At 37.5% G+C, this 25,507-nt stretch overlaps 2 protein-coding genes across 2 annotated transcripts; one reads left to right on the forward strand and one right to left on the reverse strand.

The window, feature by feature from the left end:
* Nucleotides 1-24: 24 nt before the first annotated feature.
* On the reverse strand, nucleotides 25-2,138 carry uts2b (urotensin 2, beta). Its single transcript, XM_026932456.3, has 4 exons — nucleotides 2,017-2,138; nucleotides 1,800-1,922; nucleotides 489-532; nucleotides 25-399 (listed from the first exon to the last, which is right to left on the reverse strand). The coding sequence occupies exons 1-4, from the start codon at nucleotides 2,120-2,122 to the stop codon at nucleotides 289-291; spliced, it is 384 nt and encodes a 127-aa protein (XP_026788257.1). The 5' UTR covers nucleotides 2,123-2,138; the 3' UTR covers nucleotides 25-288.
* Nucleotides 2,139-6,481: 4,343 nt separating this feature from the next.
* Nucleotides 6,482-25,188, forward strand: ccdc50b (coiled-coil domain containing 50b). The gene is made up of 12 exons (XM_026933004.3): nucleotides 6,482-6,733; nucleotides 7,067-7,181; nucleotides 10,127-10,189; nucleotides 10,479-10,602; nucleotides 11,795-11,885; nucleotides 18,361-18,463; nucleotides 19,202-19,287; nucleotides 19,390-19,440; nucleotides 20,255-20,359; nucleotides 21,398-21,495; nucleotides 21,572-21,666; nucleotides 21,751-25,188. The coding sequence occupies exons 2-12, from the start codon at nucleotides 7,133-7,135 to the stop codon at nucleotides 21,894-21,896; spliced, it is 1,011 nt and encodes a 336-aa protein (XP_026788805.3). The 5' UTR covers nucleotides 6,482-6,733; nucleotides 7,067-7,132; the 3' UTR covers nucleotides 21,897-25,188.
* Nucleotides 25,189-25,507: the final 319 nt, after the last annotated feature.

Consider the following 25,507-nt stretch of genomic DNA (forward strand, 5'->3'; position numbering starts at 1 on the left):
CACCTCGTCCCGTCCTCCTGCAAATCACACCACAGCGACATGTGTGTGTATATATATATATATAATACATTACAAAGAAAGGAAGAGTAGACAACCATTTTTGAAACATAGATTTATTTATATTGTTATACACACTATTTACTCTATTTACACCTGTGCCAAAGGTAGATGTACAAAATAAAGTCGTATCTGATAGTCTACTTATACACAGTCTTTTCTAGGTCATTGTATATGCAGGCATGTGTGACAGCCTGTAAGCATGCATGTGCAGCGTGTGTGTGTTTATTTTCAGACACAGTACTTCCAGAAGCACTCAGAGTTTCCCCCTCGCTTCCTGTACTGTTTCCTGCCACCCAGGACACGGCTGAGTGGGTTCAACCAGGGCTTTTCTATCAGCACCTGTACGACAAGACGGCATGAGAAAAGTAAGATCAGGTTTAAAAAAAAAAAAGACAATTTGTCACTTGTCAAAATCAAATTTTATGTACCTCTTTCACCACTTGGCTGGGAATAAAGCCGGCTGTTCTGAGAGCTGTCAGAAAAAGAGCAGAGATGATACACAGAAACAGCAGTTGAGTTAAACAGGCCTAAATATTTTCCCAAAACAATTTCATTTGGAAGTAATAATTTATTTTGTAAATGTCATTCTCAGTTATTTCTGATTATCATCAGGGTAACATGAAGCACCAGATAGGTGGCGCTGTTATGCTGGGTATTATTTACATCATCAAGTAATTACAAAAATTAAAAAAACCAAAAAATGTGTTGTTCTAACAAACTAGCTTGCATCCGTGTAGTTCTGAAAAATCACACAGGAAAAACCCTAAAAACCCTCCTTTCCTTCCTTTTGGCCTTAACTCACTCTATTTACACATGTTCATTTTTCATAAATGAATCAACAATTGTATCGTTACTCATCCAATCAAATAACTAGAACCGGAAATATTGTTGCATGTGAACATCAACAATATTTGATCTTCTTTTCTTCTTTATCAACCTCTACAATAACTAAAAGTTAAAGTTTTTTTTAAAAGCCTACATTTTAATAAAGGCAATAAAATTGACTGTGAGTAATAGGACGGCTAACATTATTTAATAACCTTATTTATTTATCATGTATCCTGTGTTATAGGTTATTTTAAAGAAGTCTACATTCGTACCAACTCTATTTTATTTTTGAAACGTTTAACATCTTTCTGATTCTTTGTTATTTTGGAAGGAAGAGTCTGGAAACTTTACAACATATGTTACATTCAGAGAAATTGCCATATATACAACATCCAAATGATACCAAAACTGTGTCCTGGAATGAATGTGAGAGGTTTTTATGGGTGAAGGCAAAACATATGTTAAAATGTTGCTTAAAAAAATATTTCATGTTTTGGGTATAAATGATTCATGCAGAGATTGAATGGAAAGGAGATGGATGTAGAGACGGATATATTCAGGTTTTTTCTTATGGCTTGTTAATACATTGTGCAGTTTTTGAGGAATATTTAAGCTGGACCCTGTGGGGGTTAATACAGTAATCTGAATTTGAACTTCTCGGCTAAGTTTTGAAAAGCCGTCATGGCTGCTTGTGTTTGTATTTACATACAGTTGAGGTCTTCTTCATAGTGTACAAAATCATTAAAAGCACTAAACTGATTTCTGCTTATACTCTTTACATGTAGAATAACACACAATATAGATTTTACACAAACATCCAAGCAAGTGCGTATAGTCACTCTAAACAACATGAATAAATGATGCGGTAACTGAGTAATAGCAGTGTTATAACACTGGTAATAGCAGCTCACCTTCTCTGCTGTTGTCTCCTGTGAGGAAGGAAGGGAAGCCGATTCCCGCTGACCCCTGCGACAGAAACGCCTGCTCAGAGTACGACATCTCGTCTGGACTCATCACCTGCTCCTCCTCTGATACTGAGAAACCACTCACTTTATTAGGTACAGCGTAATACCTTCTCATCAGTTGCATGCGTGTGTGTGTGTGTGTGTGTGTGTGTGTAGGACTCACCAGGCCCCGTGTAGGACATGCCAGCCAACTGTGTGATGGGGTGTGCGAGAAGAGGCTGCAGAGCTGCGAGGAGCAGAGCGCAGGAGAGGACCGCTTTACACAGCATCACTTCAGCTGATGATCCACACTCTCTGTCTTTCTCCGCTAATAAACGCAAGGCCTTATATACGCCATGAGGTGTCAGATCACCTGTCCATCCCTAACATCACCTCTCCCTCCCTCTCTGTCACCCTTTTTTTATCTTATCATGTGTCACTGCTGGATCCCGGTGCACACTGTAAATCCACAGCCGTGTGAGTGAATAGAGTAATAAAAACGGGGCGTGTGCGTCGCTGCGCGCGTCAGGACCGGGCCACTGAGTGTCAGGACGTTCAGCCTCGGTCATAAATCCGCCGAGCTCAGGTGTGAATGCGTGCGCTGTGTATCGGGAGTGGGAGGGGTTGGGGGTCGGCAGATTGCCCACTTAATTAATTTCCTTAAGAGGCAGGGGCGGTTTATTGGTTGAGATGGTGGCAGCACTTGATCAGCGCTGTCATTCAGCAAGCTCTGACGCCTCAGAAGGTCAGTAATGGCGACGAGAGGAAGTCTCATATTCTTAACGAGAACGAAGAAGCTACATGGGAGCTGCCTCTGTGGCCTTTTCTGTTCATCATATAACTGTATTACGCAGAATTTACACCTACAGCGCTAAATTAACCCTTAAAGTGTTTCGGTGAAATCTCCAAACACCTTGAGTGCTTTGGAGCTCGAGCACTCCCAGTATGCCCAGTGAAAAGGTGTATATTTAGTGTCTGGATAAAATAGCTAGCTAGACACTGATGTTCTTTCAGGGTGCATCAGATAATTAAAGGTTCTTAGCTTCATAAAAAAATTCTACTTTCTGATATGGAAACATATTAAAACAATTTCCATTTTGTTTTACAGTTTTACATACTCTCTAAGAAAAAATGAGTACTAAACTGCACCGTAACTTGTCACTTGGGCAGGTACCTTTTGTACCTTTCTGGATGAAAGATAAACATATTAAATGTGCTGTACCTTTAAAAAGAGATTTAAGGTACATAAATGCACGCTAATGACATTTTAAGGTAAAGTTTTAAAGGTAAACTACATGCATCTTTCTTTCTATGTAAAGGTGCTAAAGGTGTATGCTTGAAGGTACCACTCCAGTGACATGGTAAGATGCAGTTTAGTACCTTAGTACCAGAAAATTGTGTAAATTTCATTTTTGGCCTAACTAATTCTCTGTGTAATGTATTACTCGTGCAGTGTCAGGGTAATAGAGCACTGACAAGTAGAATACATAGTCCACAGGCTAGTGATCAGTAATATTTAGAGACAGCACCGATCCGATACAGTCTCTGTATCAGGCCGATAGCAGCACAAAACAGTGGCCTAGATATTGGATCCAGTGACAAATGATTTGAAATGAAATTGGACTTGGAAAAGAATTGGACATGTTTACATATAAAGAGGCTCAACTGTTCTTTCTTTTGTTAGGATTGATTTTTTACTTTTGTACTTTACACTTTACTGTATTGTCTGATATTTATGCTATATTACAATATCAGATGAGTATCGGGTTTCAGAAAATGTTTTGATACCGATCCTGAAACCTTGAGCATCAGCCGATACCGATATCTGTCTGATATTGTTGTCTTTAAACACTACTAAACTTTATAATGTTTTTTTTTTAACTGAAACACTTTACAGTTAAACCATTTCACACAAAAATCACTTATATTGTAAATATAGTAAAAATAATAAAGTATAAATATAATAAAAAATTTATCCAAACAAAAGAAAAAAAAACAGTCAAGTCTCTTTATATGTAAATATTTCCAGTTATAAAAATACATTTCTTTTTCAAATCCCATTTCAGTCACTATTTGTACAAGATCCGATATCTGATATGTTTCCTCCAATATCTGATCCACCATTTTTATTTTTTGCTGGATTGGACTGGTGTCGTCTCTAGTTTAAACAGAAATAATGTCTGGCCTAATTTGGTTATTCTGCTAAATGCAACTCATTCATTCATCTTCAATTATCTGCTTTATCCTGGACAGCTTATCCTGGGAAGACTGGGAAGACTGGGAATACTGGGAATACTGGGTGAACACACACCCTGGATGTCCTATCAGTTCATCTCAACTCCTACAATCCTTTAAACTTCTTTCTGTAATTCCAACCTTTTTTTTAACATTTGAATCTAGACTGGAAGCTGAACATCCATCCATAACCAGAATAACTCTGTGCGTTCCGTGTTCGCTACACTTCGTCTCGGAACTGCTGGATCACTTCGAGTCTGTCGCTTGTCTCTTTTAAATATACGACCCTGACCAAATGTTTAAGTGATTCACAACCTTTGGCCGCTTTAATATCCACAGACGGGAGCTGTAAACAGAAATTTATGTCCTGTCAATGTAGCAGGAATCAAATGAGAGGCATAAATAGCAGCTCCAACAGCTTACACACACACACACACACAGACACACAAACCTCGGTGTTACTGCGCATGCACGACTCATTCCCTTTACAACCTGCATCAGTGTAGTTGCACCTTTTTTGCTTTATTTTTGGATTAACACAACAACTGTACTTAGAAAACACTTGTTTGTACCTGTACCTTAATTCTGTGGAATAATATCTGAAGTATAAGAGAAATATAATGTACCATGTTTTTGTGTGTAACTCCATTTGTGTTGCTGATCACATTTACATTAAAGTTTCCTAAATAAACATTATTGACTGCTTCAAGAACTTTATGGTCATACGCATGAGCTTTCATGTACAAGGAAATTCTTAGTTTGCACACTCATGGATTGTGAATAAAAGATAAATGATAATAAGATAAAATAATAACACTGATAAACAACAAAAGAAATTTGTCATGGTCATCTTTACCATTAGACAGAAACTGTACAGAATGATGTGAGGAATTTGTGCAACACTGAAAAAATTAAATAAACAGTACAGCCTAAAAATAGAAACTATGGTTAAAGTTAATAACAAACAGCAATAAGAACTAATAATTAATAAGTAATATGTTTGTTTAAATCTTAATGAAAAACGCCTTTGTTTGACTTATAATTCATTTGAAACAAATTATTTTGTTGCTATTACTTACATTTTATTAATGCTGAAGTTCATATCTCATAATGTTAATAAATACAATAAATAATTGTATTTATTTATACGATTGCTGTCAATCACATTCCTATTTAATGTTTAATATTTCATCTGTATTTATTTCAATACTCAATTTGTCAATGTCTTTGATACTCCATAAGAGTTTGCAAGTTTTATTTTAAATATTTATAATAAATATGTTAAAAAGGAAATACTGCTATTTAGTTTGAAAATGTTTTTAGAGAAAAGAGAGGAAATAAAATCAGGCATGAATGAAAATATTGCCATGTGATCCATAAAAAGTATTGTTTTTAGAGGAAATGCCTGCGAAGCAGCCTATGTGGAGAGTCTGTGGTTAAGTATGATATTTAATTTGTATTTATTTTAAATATTAATTAGGGGTGTTAATTTTTTTAATATTTGAAAATAATAAGATTGCTATTTAGTCTGTATGAAAGTGTTTACTTTTAGAGGAAATGTAATCAGCCTATTTGAGGAGGGATTTTAGGCATGGCATTTTATTTGCATTTATTTTAAATATTATTTGGGGTGCCAATAATTTTATTATTAATATTTTAAAGGGAATTACTGCTATTTAGTCTGCATTAAAGTGTTTATTTTTAGAGGGAATATTTACTTGTTTCAACTTACCTGTTTCAAGACTTTTTATAAGCATGATATTCGATTTGTGTTTACTTTTATAAAACACTTTAGGGGTGTCAATTATTTTTTTTTGTTAGTTTTTAAAAAGAATTGAATATTGGTAAAGCGTCACAAAGTGGGACATTTAAGCTTGATCCTCTATATATACATCAGTGCACAAAATTTTTTGTTAAATATTTTCAGTTTTTAAAAACTAGTTCACACCTTTGCTGTATTTATTTATTTTTTTAAATAAAGATCACATGGTACAGTACAGGGTGCGAAAAGCAGAGGTTGTGATAAGTGCCATTCTACCAGTGTTTTGTGTTTCTTGGTTTTTGCTTTTAGTGTAAGGAAGATTAAGGTTTTTTTTTTATAAAGGTGTATAACAGTAAAAAAAATAAATAAATAAAAAGAGAAAAAAGTGACAGAAGTGACATCATCAAGTGTCCTACTTTAGCAATATTCAGCCCAGGTAGGCTATTTGTTTTTATTTTTTAGTTGTTTAGTAGGAACTGAGTGTAAATGAGTTTCTATAAAGGAATCAGTTTGGGTTGAGGGTGCCAATATTTTCTCCCTTGACACACTGACGAGCAAGCTCACCACGCACCTGGGTGTAATTTCCTTAATGACCAGCAGGTGGCTGTGTGTGTGTGTGTGTGTGTGTGTGTGTGTGTGTGTGTGTGTGTGTGTGTGTGTGTGTGTGTGTTATTACACTCCTGTCCGTTGCTTTTGGTAAGAACTTGCAGAAACAAAAGCTCAAGTCTCAGCTGAAACATTTCTTGTCTGCCTTTTGCATCAGGAGTGTGTGAATATTACTTGTTTATCAGGTGTGTGTGAGTTGTTTGGCGGTGTGTGTGTGAGTGTGTGGTGTGTTTTACTGTATTTCTGAGAGGATTTGTACTAAAGCAGAGCCTGGGAGCGACAGAAGAGTCTGGAGAAGGTGAAAACTGGCTTTTTTTCTTTTCTAACAGTTTACTCCACTTTATTCTCACTGAGTTTGTGTTGTCACTGTCAATACACACGACTTCATTTTCATTACTAATGTGTTAGTTTTAGATTAATATCATACTGGATGCAGTAGAAATGATTGTTTTGGTTTCTTTTTTGTTTTATTTATTTATTTATTTAGTGTAGAGTGACTTTCCTCACTGATTTTATCCTGATGCATGACCAGTACAGATTTAATGAAGAGTTTATAGTGGAGCCTAATTAGGCAATTCAATCTGAATTATTCATTTATTTAATAATGTGAAAATGTTATTATCTTCTTTAGATTGTACTGCATACTGTTTTCCTAATGTGGTGCACCATGGAGGTGTGACTGATCCTGAAAGCTGCCATGACCCAGATTGGGATTGACAAATCTCACCTGCCGCACATCTACGACGGTGAGCATCTCAATATGCAGATCTTTTCTTTCTATTAAAATTGTGAAATGTTGACGTTTATCTATCATAAAACACTACAGTGACTTCATACAGGTTTATTAAAATTCACTTTCATAAGTACTAATGTGAAATAGGGTGTCATTTTTGGAAAGAGCTGTGTGTGTGTGTGTGTGTGTGTGTGAGACACGCCTGGCTTCAGTATTGCAGTGGAGTGTAGAAGAGGGAGGGTTAGGGAGGTTAGGGGGGTGAAGGCAGATAAGGCTTCAAGAATGTCCGCACTTTCCCTCTAATTACCCTGGACAAGCGTACGCTCAGTGAACATCCTCACAGTCAGTTGAGAGCTGGGAATTTTTGTGGATTTTTTAAGCAAATGTACGATGGTGTGGTACCGTCAGCAGTGGATACCCTCAGCAGTGGATACCCTCAGCAGTGGATACCCTCAGCAGTACCTTTAATATGTATCTTTCACCAGGAAACATGGACATAAAATGCACCTTTAAAAATGATATGAGGCACATAAATGGACCTTAAGGATTTTTTTTTAGAGTAACGCTTTAAATGCACCTTTCTGAGTAAAAGATATATACTAAAGGTACAAAAGATGTAGTGAGACATGAAATGGTACCGTTTAGTACCCTTTTATCTGAGTGTAGGCTCAGGGTCAGTTATGTGTAGTATATAGTGTACAAATAAAAAGTTTATATGAGTTCAGTACTCCAAAACAGACAAGTTACAAGTTACAAACAGAGAAACCAAACACTGGAGCTACATGCACACCAAGCTGCTTTTTAGGATGTTTGTGTGTGTGTGTGTGTGTGTGTGTGTGTAGCACTCTGTCCTCCTCTCAGTCAGATATTTATATAATCTCTTCTACTTCACTCCCTCCCAGTGCCAAATATAGACAGCGCTAGAGAAAGGAGAAGGACTATGCTAAAGGAAAAGTGCATGCATGACGATTTTCTAAACAGAGACCGCAGTCTCTCTCTCTCTCTCTCTCTCTCTCTCTCTCTCTCTCTCTCTCTCTCTCTCTCTTTGCCCCCGTCATTCCCTTCCTCCCTCATTCCACTGGCCTTCTTGTGTCTCACTTTAAGCACTACCATCTGTGCACCCTCAGGTTATAGGTCATCTGGCGAAATCAAGTAAATAAAACAGAGATGAAATCGGGTCAAATAGCAAAGCAAAACCCATCCCAGCATCTTTAAATCAACGTTCAGAACGCAGCACTTATTTATGAATGTGAAGGGAAATTTATCAGAATAATAGCAGTAGTGTCCACTTTTCAAAGTCCATCTTTTGGCCCCACTCACATTCAAAGTTAGTCAAGACATCTTTATTTATAAAACACATTTAAAAGACACCAAGTCTCGTCTGAAGTGCTGTACACTATCATCAGCTAAATCCAAATGGTAATGAAATAAAATATAAATAAAATGAAATAAAAGGAAAAAACAAAAGCATTAAAACATTAAAAGGGAAATACAATCATTTAATGACAAAACCAGAGATAAAGTCAGCCAGAAGTTGTGGAGAAATCACTAAATAATCAAATTAATAATCAAGTAATATGTAATGAATAAAGCACTGTGTGTTGTGCTGTTATAGGAAAATAATCAATGACAGGATGGTGTGATGAAGTGGAGTTGCTGTTACAACTACAAAGTTGCTTATTTTCCCATAATTGCATGTCCCGAAGTGTTTAATTCCTCTTACACTACACCAATTTGCCAACAATTACAATTTTTTTTGTTATTAATTATGAACGTCACATACTTTTTATCCATTTATAATTATTATATAGTTATTGAACGTCCACGAAACAAGTTAGCACCTGTTCTCACTTATGTTATAGCAGCTATAACATTATAGCAGCCTCTCTTTTCTCTCTCTCGTTAAGCTAATAAGACAGAAGAACTCCACGAAACCGCAAAGCTCTGTCCTGAAGATGTCGGAAAGGTTGAAGTTACAGCTTTACCTCTGACACTGGAGACTCCTTCCATAAATGCTAAATAAACACCTCCTTACAGAAAATTTCACCATAACAACGATTACATGTTTTTCTTTGTTAAATAACGGCATGTGTTTGAAATCCCTTTATTAGTAGTCTTATATAAACCTGTGAATTGTGGCTGCGCTACTGTCAGAGCTGCTCGTGAAGAAAAGCGGTGTTGCTGCAAATCTCAGTCCTCATTTACAATTTTTCCCACACAGGAAGTGCCAGTACCAGTCCGAGTGTTTAATCCGTGTGTAATTACGGTTGTGTCAGTCACGTTTGAAACGGGCCTCTGTCCTCAGGACAGCCGTGTCAACTTTTCCGTCTGAGCTCATAGAGCACGCAGTTGGAGAGCGGGCTGGAGGGCACAGTGGCTATTTTTCCATCTCCACTGCTATTGCTCCTGCACCCTGTAATCCATGTTTTTCAGTCTACAGCCTGGTCCCTTGGAACTTCAGAGTGTTCACTGGTTTATATTTGACTTCTGGTTTGGGTGTTTTTCACTGTTGGGTGTTAATCACTGTGTTCTTGTGTGTAAATGAAAGAAAGTTAATTTACACTCTTCAGTGTGTTAGTGTAGTGTTATTTATCACAACGCTTTCCTCACCAGTCACTGTTGCTTGGTGCTTTCATTTAATTGGAGCCTATTTAGGTAAGGAATTTGACTGGGTCAGTTACACACACACACACACACACACACACACGGCATTAACCGACTGTCCTGTCTTACTGACCCACTTGGCCAGTTTTCCTGTTATTGCTGTCATGGCTGCAGCTCTGCAAGATGAGACACACACATTGCACTGATACACACTCACATCTCACACTGTGTGTGCGTGTGTGAGAGAGAGTGAGAGAGAAGTATCTTATTATGACACTTACTCCATCTTATAAACCATCTTTCCTGCACACACTCATTGCGTCTGCTTTGTGTCTGGCTTTGTTTCTCTCGCAGTGTGTCAGTGTTTCTCGATGCTGGAAGACGGAGCTCTGGCTCACAGCCTTCAGGAGCAGGAGAGTGAGTAAACACACTCCATCACACTCAGCCTCGTCAAAATAATGATGCAAGAGCAGAGCCACACTCATGATTATAAAGCTGGAAAGGGATGACGGGACGTTCTGACTCATTCTGAAAACTGACATGTCTGAAACTTATACATTTATAAGTTAAAAATGTACATCCTGAATTTTTATATTTCTGTAAAGCTGCTTTGTGACAATGGCCATTGTTAAAAATGCTATACAAATAAAATTAAATTGAATTAAATTGAATTTCCCTTAAATTGAATTCCTCTCCCACGTCTCAGTCGAGCAGTTCTACAGCTCCAACGTGCAGAAGAACCAGGCGGTGCAGAATGACGTGCGCTTGGCTCGCAGGATGCAGGACGAGGAGGAGGAGAGGGTCCGTCTCACACACCAGCTCCAGCAGCTGTAAGACTCTGTGTGTGTGTGTGTGTGTGTGTGTAGGAGTGTTTGCTAGGCAGAATTTTGAAGAGTAAATGTAATAATCAACAGAAATGCCCCATTTGAAATCAGCTAAACGTCCTAACATTAGAAAAGAAAAATAATTGACCAGACAGCAGTATTGTGTTTCAGTGTGTTTTAAAAAATATCAAAAACAAGCATCATTATTACATCAGAATTCTAAAATACTGTTAAACATGCTAATGATCTGCTTTAAGTCAACAATCCTGGCAATCCTGAAACAATAATTTCACTGTCAGAGCCATCAAATCTTTTAATTTTTATGATTCGGTTTTCACACGCCATCTCTGATACGTCACATCATCAATAACAAACCTCGTACAAAAGTCCGATGGTAGTTAGCTAGTAGCTAGCTAGTTATCAAAAAGACCAGATAACAAAATACTTAGAGCACACCTGGGGATCAGGTAACAAACAAAATTCACACGCTGTAAGTGACCAGGCATGACAGTTATTCTCTACACTGACTTCTCACTAGCGAATAAACTGATAACTGACACATTAAAGGTGCAGTAAGTGATCATTTTTAAGTCAGAAATCTGACGGAAAACGCTTGAAGTGTGCCACGTGTAGAATAGTTCAGCCTACGTGACTTTCATTTGTGTGTCGGAATTCTCAGTCCTGTTTTGGATTAAAGGTGCGGTCTGTGATTTTAATCAAAAATATCTTGTAATATTTGGTAACGTTCTCTTCACATTCTGGTAGGTGTCAATAAAAATATCTGCTCAGAGGGGAAACTCGGGGCTCAGTACCATCCCAGGTTCTGTAAACAAGTGAAAAAATAAATGATGTGACATTGGAGAGAAGAAAAGTTGTGTTAAAGGTGCAGTCAGTAATTTTAGCTGATGCTATTTAAAACAGCCCATCCTTTCAGTGGTCCCTCCAAAGCCACGCCCCTGAAACTCTAAGCTAAAATGCTAATGAGCAAGATCGTAAGAACGTATAATACAATCTTAAAGTTGAGTGTCAGGGAAATGGCTCTTTGTGGGTGTGTTTGTGTTAGGTAGCTTTTTACTGACTGCACCTTTAACTATACTTTCTTCCTGATTACTGATAACTATCTGAGCATTTTTAGAAGGTTTTCCGCTGAACTGTGAATGAACTGGCTGGTATTTCCGTCTCTGTGGCTCGTTTGCAGGGAGGAGCAGGACTGCGAGTACGCGAGGGTGATTCAGGAAGAGCTGCGGCGATGCGACCAAGAAGCTCAGAGGAGGGAGGAGGAGGATGAGGTACTATTCATATGGCTGTGTGTGATAACAAGAGAAAACGATGCAGTTCTTTAAGTCTTTAAGTTCAGTCTGTGTGCTACGTGTTAAATAACAGCAGTGTGTGTGTTGTCGTGGCTGTGAGCGTGTGGTCTCACACAGCACTCACTGTCCAGCAGTCTACAGTCTCACACTTCTATGCTCGTTACTGAGCACTTGGACAGAGTGGCTGCTTGTTCGCAACAGTGAAGGGATCGGGGAGGAAAAAGGAAAATCGGAGCGAGAGAATGAGGCCCCTGTTTTCACGAGAAGGCTCTCTCGCTCCGCAGAACACTTCACGAGAGCCTCAAGTGCTCCTTTATTTCCTCGCTTTTTCAACCAGTCCTCTTCTAAAACTCAAACTTTAAAAATGCCAGCTTTGTTGTTGACGAGCTCGAGCTGGCACCATCGGCTTCTTAACCGTCTCCATAGCAACCCCTGAGGTTTTATTTTCAGCACCGGGTTCATCACAGAGGTTTGGTTAGACGCAAATGGTGAGGCCACAGATTGAGCACTGACGTTCGCAAACGTTAAAGGAATAATTTGGCTAAAAATCAAATTTACACAACTTCAGATCTTATGCTATTCATGTCGGAATTTTGCGTCTGTATTTTTTTTACTGTAGCTACAGCGCTAATGTAGCTTCAAGCACCAAGACACTTAGTTAAAAGTGGAAAATTGAAAAAGTGATTCTTAAACGACAGTTAAAAAATCTCCACACTAAAAACAATAGTAGAAGGATGTAAACTACTGTTTTATTTTTCACCATGGGTGGCATTCATACGGTTTCTTTTCTTTTCTGGAGGCTCAAATTACACATACAAATGGTATTAATTAGGTTAGTGCTTTACATGATGCTAACGTATTAGCTAAAAGATCCATAACTGTTAGAGTTCTTTTAAAGACTACTATAGCTCCTGTTTCTAAAAACAGTAAAGTCCTTCAAATAAAGTGTGTTTACTCGGCGGCCATCTTGGCGCTGCTCCCGGGCGGTTATTTCTGGTCATACAAGAGCAGGCTGCTATCTGTTCGAATGGGGACGGAGCCATAAACCAGACTGATATTTCAATCACGGACTTGAAATGGCTGCTAAAATTTGACAAAATGGTCTAAATAATAAATAAACATATTTTTTCAGGTTACTCCATCTGTGTGTGCCTTTTCTCCATAAATAACAGAGCAAAGCATCGTAAATCTGCGCATGCATCAGTGTAAGACTCAGATAGGCAAGGTGTTTTCAGATAACGTCTATACCAACGAAGTGATTGGCTCTTTTTACTAAGGGGTGTGATTTATGCTACATTATTTTGTGGGCGTGGCCTCTCCATTAGTAGTCAAAATGTATATAACCTACAGTCCGCTATACACACCAATTTTCTTTAAATTGTATTTATTTCATTAACATTTTATGTTCTAGGCTTCATACTGGCTTTGTTGGCATATTAGCAAAACAAGCTAACTGTACTAGCTACGTACAATGACCAAAGGCACCAACAATCTCTTCCACCTCCTTCCTAGCTTTATTTTTCTTCCTAAAGTCTCTTACACCTTTAGCGAGAGGGTTGTACCTGACAGGATATGATGACACCATGCTTGTAAGTTTTTCTTCAGTGTTTGCGTATCAAACAGTAAATGGGAACTAATTGCAGGTAGCAGTTAAAGTTGTGAGTGGGGAACTGAAGAAACGTCGCACGACACACGCTACAGGATTGGTTCAAGGAATCGTTCGAGCCAGTTGTTTGGATTTGTCGCCTCTTTACAGCGTCATAGCTAATTAATTTGCATAGAATTGAGGAACTCACTTTAAAACCGTCTCTGAAAAAAGTCTGTGTGTTTGGAGTTTAAGGAACGTGATTCTGGTCTCTTGATAAACCGTGTGTCCTTAATGCTCAGCGATTGTGAGACACCTGGTGTTGATTTTATTCAGTCCAGCCAGATGGCCACGAGCGCTAGCTCAGTAATGACCGTGCAGTGCGTGTGTGTGTGTGTGTGTGTGTGTGCACTAGAGTGTATTAAAGCAGGGAAAGATGTGTACACTGAGAACACAAGCTCATTCGAAATGCATCAGCTACTCTAGTTGGAGTCATTGTCCCTCCTTATAGTGGTCTCAACAGGATGAGTCAAGCTTTAAAGAAAAAGGAAATAAATTACAGGCTTCCGCTCGGTCTCGATTTATCACATTGTTTGGGTTTTAAAAGCCAAAGCTCTCAGAATAAAGCCTTTCATCAGACAGCGGTACGGAGCATCCTGCATCGCTATGTCAACTATTTAAACAAGATGTCACTGTGTTAGTCACTGTGTGGTTGTTGACAAAGGGAGGCCTTGTTGTGTATGCGTTTGTGTGCGTGTGTGTGTGTGTGTGTGTGTGTGTGTGTGTAAGCAAAAGCTGACTCCTGTCTGAGAAAGAAAAGGCCTTTTAGATCCTCCATTCACCACATGGATGATGCAGCACAGAGCGAGCAAGACACGCCACACGAGCACCTGGCTTATTATTACACATGAAGTGTGTGTGTGTGTGTGTGTGTGTGTGATGAGTGGGCCATCGGGAGGCCTTGGGTGGGCTGAGAGGGGCCCTGCAACCCCTCTAACTCACTGCTAACTGTATGCAGATGAATTTTACCACATTGGGGTGAACGCTTTGTTAGACGACGTGAAATATCTCACCGCGGTGCTGATGAGCACTAAAGAGCGTCAGGAAGCTTTATGCAGTACAGTGCTGTCGAGTGCAAAAGTTTGTACTCCCTCTGCACTCAAGTCATTTATTTATATATTTTTAAATTATGTATTTAATGATTTTTCAACGAACATCTTGTATGCAAGACATATCACAAAATATTTAAAAGGCAACCTAACACAGACACAAACAAAAATAAAAAGGGGAAAAAACACAAAACTTAACACAAGGTACAACCAAAACTCGGCTCAGCGTAACCTTAAAAATATTATCCACATTCACATACACAATATTATTAACGGTATATCTCTGGGTTTTCTGTCTGAATCGGTCCTACGACTGGGAAGATTGCGCTCTTTTCATATCATTTAATCAGGTTCCTTTTTTTACAGTCTAAACATTACAGTTATCTTTATTATCAAAAGTCTCGCCCCAGCTGATGGTGCCAGTGTATTTGAATGTGCCTCATTAATGCGTAATGACTTCACACAGTCAAAACATGTTGGTTTTATTTAAGCACGAACAGGATCAAACTCTCGAGCTGTTTGCTGTGAGCTGTCGAGTTAGGTGCAAGTGCGAAACTGGAAAACAGCTGTCCTACAAGCTGAAACAGAAAATATTGACCTTGAAGAAAGTTGGAGAAGCAGATAAGAAGATGTAAAGTGTTTAGGCAGACAATTTCAAACAGTTAGGACAAGCCAAAAAAAAAAAAAAGTAAAAAAAAAAAAAGAGTAAAAATCCTAAACAAAGAGCAGCAGACTTGAAAAGGTGTTTGGAGGTGAGTAGAATAATTTATATCTCATTCATAACAATTTTATATCATCTTAACATACACTTTTATTGCTTGTGATAATAAAGGGGCATCTGTAGATAGAACATTAAATGTCTTTAAATGTTAGTTTCATCAATTTCAGTTAAAGTGTACAAACTTTTGCACTGAACTGCATATACTGTAACATTATGACTAAGCCTTACCATTTGTGATTTATTATTTTAGGAATCCAAAAATAGTGCTCTTTGGACTTTATACACTAAAAACTTTTTTTTTTTTTTTTTGAAAAAGAAAAACCTCTCTTTTTAAAGTAATCTTTAGCATCCCCTGCTGCCACGAGGCAGAATGAACTTGTAAAGCTTTCTCTGAAACCTGACCCAACACCACATTTCTTCTGTTAATGCTCCTGCAAACATTGTTTGAATAAATTCATTTGTATCCAGTGTGATAAATGAGGCTCAGTGTTAGTACTTTTAGCAGTAATTTACCACTCAGGACTTTTTCCTGGTTTTCTGTTTACTCACATGTGTTCTTTCTAAGCTTTATAAACTCCTACTTGTGCTGGTTTACAGTGAACTGTTTGCACAGTCAGTTTGCCGAGACAGGCAGGATTACAGCATGCAGTTTATTCTGAAGCTGTTATTCTGTGCAGTAGCTGTAGCTCTGTGGGTTGGTTAGACGGCTTACAGTAAAAGGATAAAGATGGAGGTGAAAAATATTTGATATGTGGGGAAAAAACATTTAACTTGATGAATAAGACCACAAAAGATGTAAAGAAAGAATTCAGCAAATATTGTTATGCTGTCCTCTGCTGGTGCAAAGTGTTTATTGCATTATTCAAAAAATATTCTCTAAGCCCACTGTTCTCAAAGTGGAGTTTGAGAAGAATTCTTCTTACTATTTTATTTTTATATAATTATATTATACTTATTGGTTTATTTGACTGGTCACTTGAATTAAACAGGTTTAAACCCAAACCTTAAATAGTCAAAAGAAAGTAGGCATATAAATAATGTCAGCTAAAATTAAAAAAAAAATAAAATAAAAATGTATTCTGTGAGTGGAAAGTTCAGGAATAAAAAAAATCTCCAAAAAATTATCCAAAAATATCAAAATATTATACTTTAAAAAAAATAAAAATTAGTGAACATTTTTGTTGGATTATGTTTGTATGATTCTCAATAAATTTGTACTGAGTGAATCTGTGATGTTTTTTTATATTTGATGTTTTTTATATATATATACACACACACACACACACACACACATTTATTTATTTATTTATTTAACAGTTATAGGGTCTTGAGCGCTAATCAACTCTTTCTCTCTTTTCAGTTGATCTCTCTTTTTATTATCTTTTCTTTTTGAAGTTAATTGTGTTTTCCGCAGAGGTTTTGCCTCCCAGTGCTATCTTTTTTCACGCTTTTGAGTATTTTATCTTATATAACTGTGCGTGCAGTGGAATAAAAGAGATAACAATGTCTCACTGTTTTTAAATGTGCTGTCTCTGTATCACAATGCAGTAATACAGAACTCCCATGATGTCACACTTATAGAACCGCAACAGAAACTAAGACACACGCACACACACGCACGCACACACACACGCACACATGCAGACACACACGGGTTAGTTATACTTATCATTATAGAAATCACTTTCAGAATCCAAACCTCAACAACTGCTAAGATGTTGTTGCTCAGCCTGCGCATATGCAGCGTGTGTGTGAGTGTGTGTGTATGTGTATGTGGGGGTGTGTGTGGGTTTATATTGAGCTGTACTTTCCTCTACTGAGTGCGTTTGTGATGTGTGTGGAAACTTCTCAGCCCACTCTCTCGGCCTCGACAGTATACACTGAGCTGAAAAGTAGACCGAGGGACAGGAACGGCTGCTAATGTGATTACACTGCAGTATACAGCCAAATGTCATTTTACACACGTAGCTGCCCATGTAAGATTTCCTGGGCCAGTAAAATTACACACTCTTCCCAATTCAAATGTCAAATTCACAGTATAAACCTTGCCATTTTGTAATATGCTCAAGAGCTATAGTTCTCAAAAATTTGTAATTATGTGTACATTTGTAAAATTATAAGCAGCACTATTGAATCCTGGATTCTGATTGGTCAGAAGGTGTTGATTAATTTTCTAGAACAGCAGCTCTGGCAGTAGTAATCACAGGTTTATATTAATGCGCTCATTCTACTGTGTTATCATTTCTATAGTAACTCGTTCACTGGGACTTGTATGACAGACGCTCCACATAATCTAAGTCTAATAATACACAGATTTTAAAAAAGATGTCGTGGTTTAACAAAGAAAAATGTATAATTTTTGATATATTGACATTTATGGAATAACTTTAAGTTTTCTGACATCTTCAGCACAGAGGAGTTTACACTTTTTGTGATTTCTCAGTTAAACGACAAGCTGTGGTTTTTTTGGCTTATTAACTTCGAGAGAGAAAAAAGTGAGGGAACGACTGTTTATAGCTGCTGTAATGTAAGCGAAAACAGGAACTAACTTGTTTCACATGTTATAAATGGATAAAAAAGTGCAATGTGTCATTATTTAATGAAGAAATAATTGTAATCTGTGGCATGTTGCTGCGGTGTAAGAGGGTGGGAACAGTAACGCTTCATCACACCATCCACCGGTGATTATTTTCATATAACACAACAACACAGAGTGTTTTACTCCTTACTTAGTGAATATGTCACTCATACTATTGTGTTTTTGCTAGAAGGTGTATAACTTGGTTTAGGTTTGGTTGTTGGAAAGTTCAGGAATAAATATGATATTTAAATATAGTGTTTGCCGAAGAGCCTCATATTAATAAAGCGAGATTACATTCATTACATTCATGCAGAAGTCATACGATGGTTCACTGAATATGATCTATGAGTCTGTCCATCATTATGTTATACTGTGTAAAATGGAGTGTTGTGTTATTATTATGTTATAGCATGCAGTTTTGTGTGTGTGTGTGTGTGTGTGTGTGTGTGTGATGGTAGGAGATGGCCAAGCGGCTGCAGGAGGAGGAAGAATCGAAGATTAGACAGGAGAGAGCCGAGGCTGGTTACCACCAGGACAGAGGAGACTCGCTGCTCAGCCACGGTAATCACACTTCACTTCATACTTCATACATACTTCATACTTCACTTCATACAGTGACATGATTATATAGACATTCTGTTTCTCTCTCTCTCTCTCTCTCTCTCTCACTCTCTCTCTCTCTCTCTCTCTCTGTCCCTCTTACCTTCTCTCTTCCTATCTCTTCTCTCATTCTCTCTCTCTCTCTGTGTCCCTCTAACTTTTCCCTCTTCCTGTCTCTTCTCTCATTCTCTCTCTGTCCCTCTTGCTTTAACCTCTTCCTGTCTCTTCTCTCATTCTGTCTCTCTCTTTCTCTCTCTCTCTCTCTCTCTCTCTCTCTCTCTTACTTTAACCTCTTCTTGTATCTTCTCTCATTCTCTCTCTGTTCCTCTTACCTTCTCTCTCTTCCTATCTCTTCTCTCTCTCTCTCTCTCTCTCTGTCTCTCTCTCTGTCCCTCTTACCATCTCCCTTTTCCTTTCTCTTTTCTCATTCCTTCTCTGTGTCCCTCTTACCTTCTCTCTCTACCTATCTCTTCTCTCATTCTCTCTCTCTCTCTCTCTCTCTCTCTCTGTCCCTCTTACCGTCTCCCTTTTCCTTTCTCTTTTCTCATTCTTTCTCTGTGTTCCTCTTACCTTCTCTCTCTACCTATCTCTTCTCTCATTCTCTCTCTTTGTCCCTCTTTGTTTCTCTTCTCTCGTTCTCTCTCTCACTCCCTCTTACCTTTTCCCTCTTCCTGTCTGTTCTCTCGTTGTCTCTCTCAGGGTTAGGGCTCTGGGAGCAGATAATGCGGGATGCTGAACTGGCTCGTAGTCTGCAGGAGGAGGAGGACAAACAGCCTCACAGGAGGGTAGGTCATGTAGATCTCATACACACACACACACACACACACACACACACAGCATGTTACCTGAATTATTCAGTTCACATTCTCTCGTGCTCTCGGTTCCAGAGCACTGAAACTGACGTGGACTTCCGTACGGTACAAGTGGCCCAAGATGAGGTGAGAGGATACTTGGATGGATGGACAGATGGATGGATGGATGGATGGGTGGATGGATGGATGGGTGGATGAGAGGATCGACTTAAACTGGATAAAGGGATGAAAGAAAAATGGCCAGATGGAAGCATGAATGAATATATGATGAAAAGATGATTAGATGGATGATGGATAGATGGATGGATTTAATTAAACTGGATTAAGTAATAGAAAAATAGATGAAAGATAAAAATGACTGGATAATTGATGGATAAAAGATGAATGGATGGAAATCGAAATTGATGATTACTCTTAATTACAGAGTAAATGAAGGAATGAAAGAATTCATTTAATTCAATTGGATGGATAGATGGTTAGATGGATGAAAAGACAGATTGAATTTAGCTAGATGAAGGGATGAAATGGATGGTTGGATGTAAGGATGAATGAATGGATGAGTATAAGGGTGGATAGATGGTTAGATGGATGAAAAGATTGCATTTAATTGAAGAAACCTGGATGAAATGGCTGGTTGGATGAAAGGATGAATGAATGGATGATTATAAGGATGGATAGATTAAATTAAACTGGATAAATGAGTAGATAAATGAATGGATGAGTTCAGTTCAGTTGGATGAACTGAATGAAACTGGATGGAGGGATGAAAGATAAAAATGGATGGATGAATTAAATTAAACTGGATGAATGGATTGAACTAGAATGGGTGGATGGATGAAAAGAAGGTTTAATTAAAATGGATGAAACATTATTAAAGTATAAAATATGATGATAAAAGCTTTGTGAACTCCTGACCCTGATCTCTTTCACTCTTTTTTAGGAACTCGCTCGCTACATGCAGCGACAGGAGAAGAAGAGCAACAGGAGGTCACGTGACCTGCTGGCTCTGGAGAGGTCACATGATCCAAGAAGCACAGGCAGAAAAGTAGGAATTTCTCCCAACGCAACCTTTTATTCATTTTCATCAGGATGCATTTTCAAATCCAAAACACATTATGTGCCAAATTCTCTCTTTGTGCTTTTATCAGCGTAATTAAACGTTTTTTTAGAAGGTTCAAAGAAGAGTTTCTTTACAAAAGTCTACTATCTGTTGTATAAGTGCTTTAGCTAACATGCTTCATCTGTCCGTCATCCTAAAAAATTAATTAGGCCTTAAATTAAAAACCTTTTACCTTTTTATTAACGTGGAGTTAGTGGATATTTGGATGATTTTTTGAGAGTTGCTCTAAATGTAAACATCAGAGGGAAGAAAGTCACCTGGCTTTGTGCAAACATGCAAATTTAAGACCTAAATACAACTGAAAATAAAAATCTTACTTATTTCCATATTATTAAGTAAGATAACTGATTTCCATAAATCCTATATATTTATATTTCTTGTTTTATGCCTAAATTTATTATTAAATATTCAATAGATAACCGTAATCCCACAGTATTGTTTCTGGTGGATACATAGTGTTTTGGTTAAAAAAAAATCTATTTTCATCGGTCTATTACAAAAAATGTGATATCTATACATTTGCAGAAATGAATGTGTCCTGTGCTTAAATAAATAAAAAAGATAACTTTTTTTTTTTTTTAAACTCTTCATTCAGAAAAAGGAGTGAAGTGGGGGACAGTTTCAGTTATTACAGACAACTTACAATCAAAGACCGTTACTGCACATCCGAGTCCCAAAATACATGTGAATCATAAATCAGAACTGAGAGTTATTATGTGATGGAAAGTGTTTTGACTTATTTATATAAAAAAAAAAAATTTTTTTTTAAAAAGCACATGGAAAAAATGAATAAAATAAAAAACATTTGGTTAGCAAGTTTCAGCAGGAAGTCATGAATCTCATGTTGCCTCACTTTCTCAGACAAGCTCATAGTGAGAAATTTGGTGATTTCCATTTTTAATGTTTTTACTTTTTTGCCCCAGTTTTATTAGCAAATCACTTATGATTTTATAAATTATACAGGTGCCGAGAGAGAGACTAAACTCCGAGGGCCTGCACTCACCTGTGGAAGAGGAACCATCCCTGGATCAGCACCCACTAATCCCCACATGCACTACTCTGTTAGTCGCACACACATAGCTGTGTTTATACTCCAAGCACATTTATTATACTAAAGCGTTTCTCATTTCTTCACAGACACACACACCCCTTCCACAACATCGCAGAAGAACTGGACCCGACGTTCACCGGCAGGAAACGGGAAAGCCGGACCTCGACCGGCCCATCGCCAGGTTATTCATTTTTTAAATATTCTGGAAATATATTTACTACGTTCCTGTAAAAGACCAGATGATATATCAGCTCTGTCTCTGCAGGGATCTGCCTGGCTCCTCGCACGCCTCACAGTGTTTTCTACGACTACCTTCCAGAACCTTCCCTCATCCCGCCGAGCAGACGCCACGCCGACAAATCGGGACGCCACAAACACAAAGAGAAACGGGAAAGCTGTAAGCAGCAGTAGAGGGATGGGTGTGTCTTTAGTTGTGCTCTGCCTGATAAATAAGGAATAAAACACAGCGGGGTGGTGCGATGAAGCTGAGTTACTGTTACCACCACAAAGTTGATTATTTTCCTATAACAGCACACCCTGAAGTGTTTTATTCCTCTACACCACAGCAGTTTGCCAACGATTACAAGTTTTCATTAACTGAATAATGATCTGTCGTACATTTTGTCCATTTATAATTACATTTAATGTTGGGATTTTAGTTCCTGTTCTCGCTTACGTTATAGCAGCTGTAAACAGTCTTTCCCTCACCAGCCTCTTGAAGTTAATAAGTCAGAAATAACGCGGCTTGTCATGTTATCTCAAAGCTGTTTTCAGACACTTGCTTGTGTCTGAAAACTTAGGTTTACCTCTGACTGTTACAAAGCACTGACACTGGAGACTCCTTCCATTTGTAGTGCATTTATGTTGAGTGTCCACCCCTGTGAATAGTCCCTGTAAAAGCTGCTGTTATACAAAATTACTCAACACCTCCTGACCAATCAGAGACGAGAATTCAACACAGCGTTGTGGTACAAAACACTATAATAGAAACCTAATAAAATTATTGTACATTAGAGTTCAAAAGTCTGAGTCCACTGCCAAGAGCACTGTCATTATACACTATACAGCTAAAAGCATGTGGACACCTGGGTGTTGAACATCCCGTTCCAAAAGCACAGGCACTGATGTTGAGTTGTTCCCCCTTCGCTGTTGTAATAACCTCCACTCTTCTGGGGTTGGCTTTCCATTTTAGTCAAACAGCATCAGTCTTCAGTAATAGAAATCCAAGCAAAAAGTATTATTTAGTGAAGACGTGTGGTGATGATGCACACATGACCACGAATAGATTCGATTATTAAGAAATGACAAGGAAGACTGTTTTGGGAGCATAATAATGTTGTCATTATAAAAATATAATGTACTATATATTTAAAATGTCAATCAGCATGCTTTATAGTGGAACCAGGAATTAGAGATTCTGAAAAGAAAAGAAAAAAAAAAAAGGGAAAAAAAACTGTCTAAAAAATTAAAGTAGGTAATAATAACAATGCAACAATTAAAAACATTGAGCGAGTGAAATAAAAATGTGTTCCAGATCTTTGGTGCATAAAAATGAATATAGTTTTATAGAGAGAGTTCAGCATCATTTGGAGCATTCACATACATAACAAGGTGCTAAATTATTAAAATATGTAATTTAACAAAAAAAAAAAAAGTAAATTCAAAAGAAACCATGCAGCCAGTGCAGTGGCGTAATAAGAGCTCTTTTCCTGGTGTGTATCAAGCATTTTTAAATAAGTAGTCCTTTTCTTGCATTTCGAGGGTTTTAATCAGTGATTATTATTCCATAAATTATAACAAAAAAAAACAAAAAACAATGGTTTTAGTAATATTTCTAGTTTTAGTAATAAGTCAAGGTGCAATTTAAAAGTTAAATCAGAATCCAGAATTATTAGTTTGTCTGTAGAGGCAGATTTCCACAGTTTATCATGCCCTTTTTCCATTTAGTTTCACTATCAATTACAGAGAATTTCTGTTTATTATTTGTTTTTAAAAGTAATTCATGCAGCAGTACTGGATATACAGGTTAGCACTTTGTTTTGGACACTGAGATAATCTGGTGTATCAGTAGCATTGCTGTGAACCTTGATGAATAACCAGAACTCGTGTTAGCATATACACAAAAAATTAAAAATTGGACAGAGTACCGAGCCTTGCGGTACACCATAGAGCGGAGGTATTCAAACTGTGGGGAAGGAATTGCAACCGGGGAACAGGGGAGATGGAAAATACCGAAAAGTACATATATAAATTTCATACCTTTTTTTTTTTTTCAAACCGTTTCATACCTGGCAACCTTTACATATTTTGCATAGGAGCTTCACATTTTAAAATCAAACTTCAAAAATATGCCAAAAGAGCAGGCTTACTTTTTTCCATTAAAAAAACGTCAGATGAGTCACTCGACACACTCGACACGAGTCCTGAATGCTCTGCACTCGAAAAACGTGTTGATGTGATACGGCGCTCTCGCTTTCTGTCACAGCAGATGGAGATTTATTTTTTTTAGTCAATTCATGTGAAATAAAAGTCTTTCAGTGCGTGTCCGAATTAACTAGCGTTAAATAATTACATAACATCTGTTAACTATACTATGTTTTAGGGATACACAGAAATATTGATTACGGTCGAAAGTAATCAAAAACGGCACGTTTGGTTTCGGCTGAAATAAAAGTAAAAAGTCTGAAAATTTTGACTAGAAAAAAGCCATTGAATAGGCCTACGATGACATTTCAAGTCTAACACTTTACTAATAATGTTGCTGGTACTTTAACAGGACTGTGATTTTAAACGCTGTTTGTTTCCTTTGCTCCTGTGCGACCGTCAGAAGCCATTCAGGGTCTCGGGAGGGACATGAGACCGTTAGACAAGCGATTTGTAAAACGATCGTATCAAAAATGTATTGTGTTATATCTTTACTGTTCCCTGCGTTTACTACTCTCTTCTGCTGTATTATAAGACTGTGGTTTTGTTTTATTTCATTTTATTTTCCAGTTAATAATAGGCAATAATTTGACAAGTTTTTTTTTTTTTTTTGGCCCTGGCAGAGTTGAGGGGAGGCGCGAGTTCTCAAAAAACTGGGAAGTGGGGCTCATGGGGAAAAAGATTGAATACGTCTGCCATAGAGAATATCATATTCATCTGAAGACCATTTAAATGACAGTAGTATTTATGACAACCTTTTGGTTAAACTGGGACAATTTTGAGTAAAGTAAAGGTTTTATATTGTTTTTGATATTGGCTGAAATATCTTTGACTACATTTAAAAAAAAAAGGAAAAAAAAAGCTTGTTTGGACTCAGATTTTTGAGGCCTATAGTACATAAACGAATAACAAAAACAAATAAATAATAATAAATATAATAATAATAAATAATAACAAAAAAAACAAAAAATGAATTGAAAAGCACATTAGATTCATGCACAATCAGTAAAATCTGTTTTATAAATCAGAGACTACTGATATTGCAGTATACAGTGTGTCTTTGGGATTTTTTTTTTTTTTGTAAGGATACTCAGCTAATGCCTTGGTATATTTTGCGCACTCATCCAATTTTTATTTTATTTTTTGATTATCTTAACAAACTTGCACTGTACACTAAGTACTTACAGATTACATTTCACTCTTAGCTATGTAATAGTTGTAACGAAGCTCTGAATAAAGCTCTGTTGTTTTAAACGACAGTAATGTGTACACACCTCAACCCGCGGCTGACGCAGGTCTCTGAATCAATCGATGAGAGTGATGTTTCAGCTATTTGTGTGCACTTTGTTTCAGATCACATGCAGGGGAATTCTTGTCATGCTGGATTGTTATATGTGTCAAGCCTCGTCAGAATTATAGATCTGCTTAGCAACGGACTCACTCCACCCACAGACCCGCACAAACCTACACACCCACACACACACACACACTCTTACACACACTTCACCTTCAATGTGGTCACACTGCTTCTGCTATTTTAACCCACATTTGGTGTATTTCTAATTCCTCTGTGGTAAATTTAGTCATCGTAGGAACAA

Source organism: Pangasianodon hypophthalmus, chromosome 20 (genome assembly GCF_027358585.1).
Source record: "Pangasianodon hypophthalmus isolate fPanHyp1 chromosome 20, fPanHyp1.pri, whole genome shotgun sequence".
In the NCBI taxonomy this organism is placed as follows: Eukaryota; Metazoa; Chordata; class Actinopteri; order Siluriformes; family Pangasiidae; genus Pangasianodon; species Pangasianodon hypophthalmus.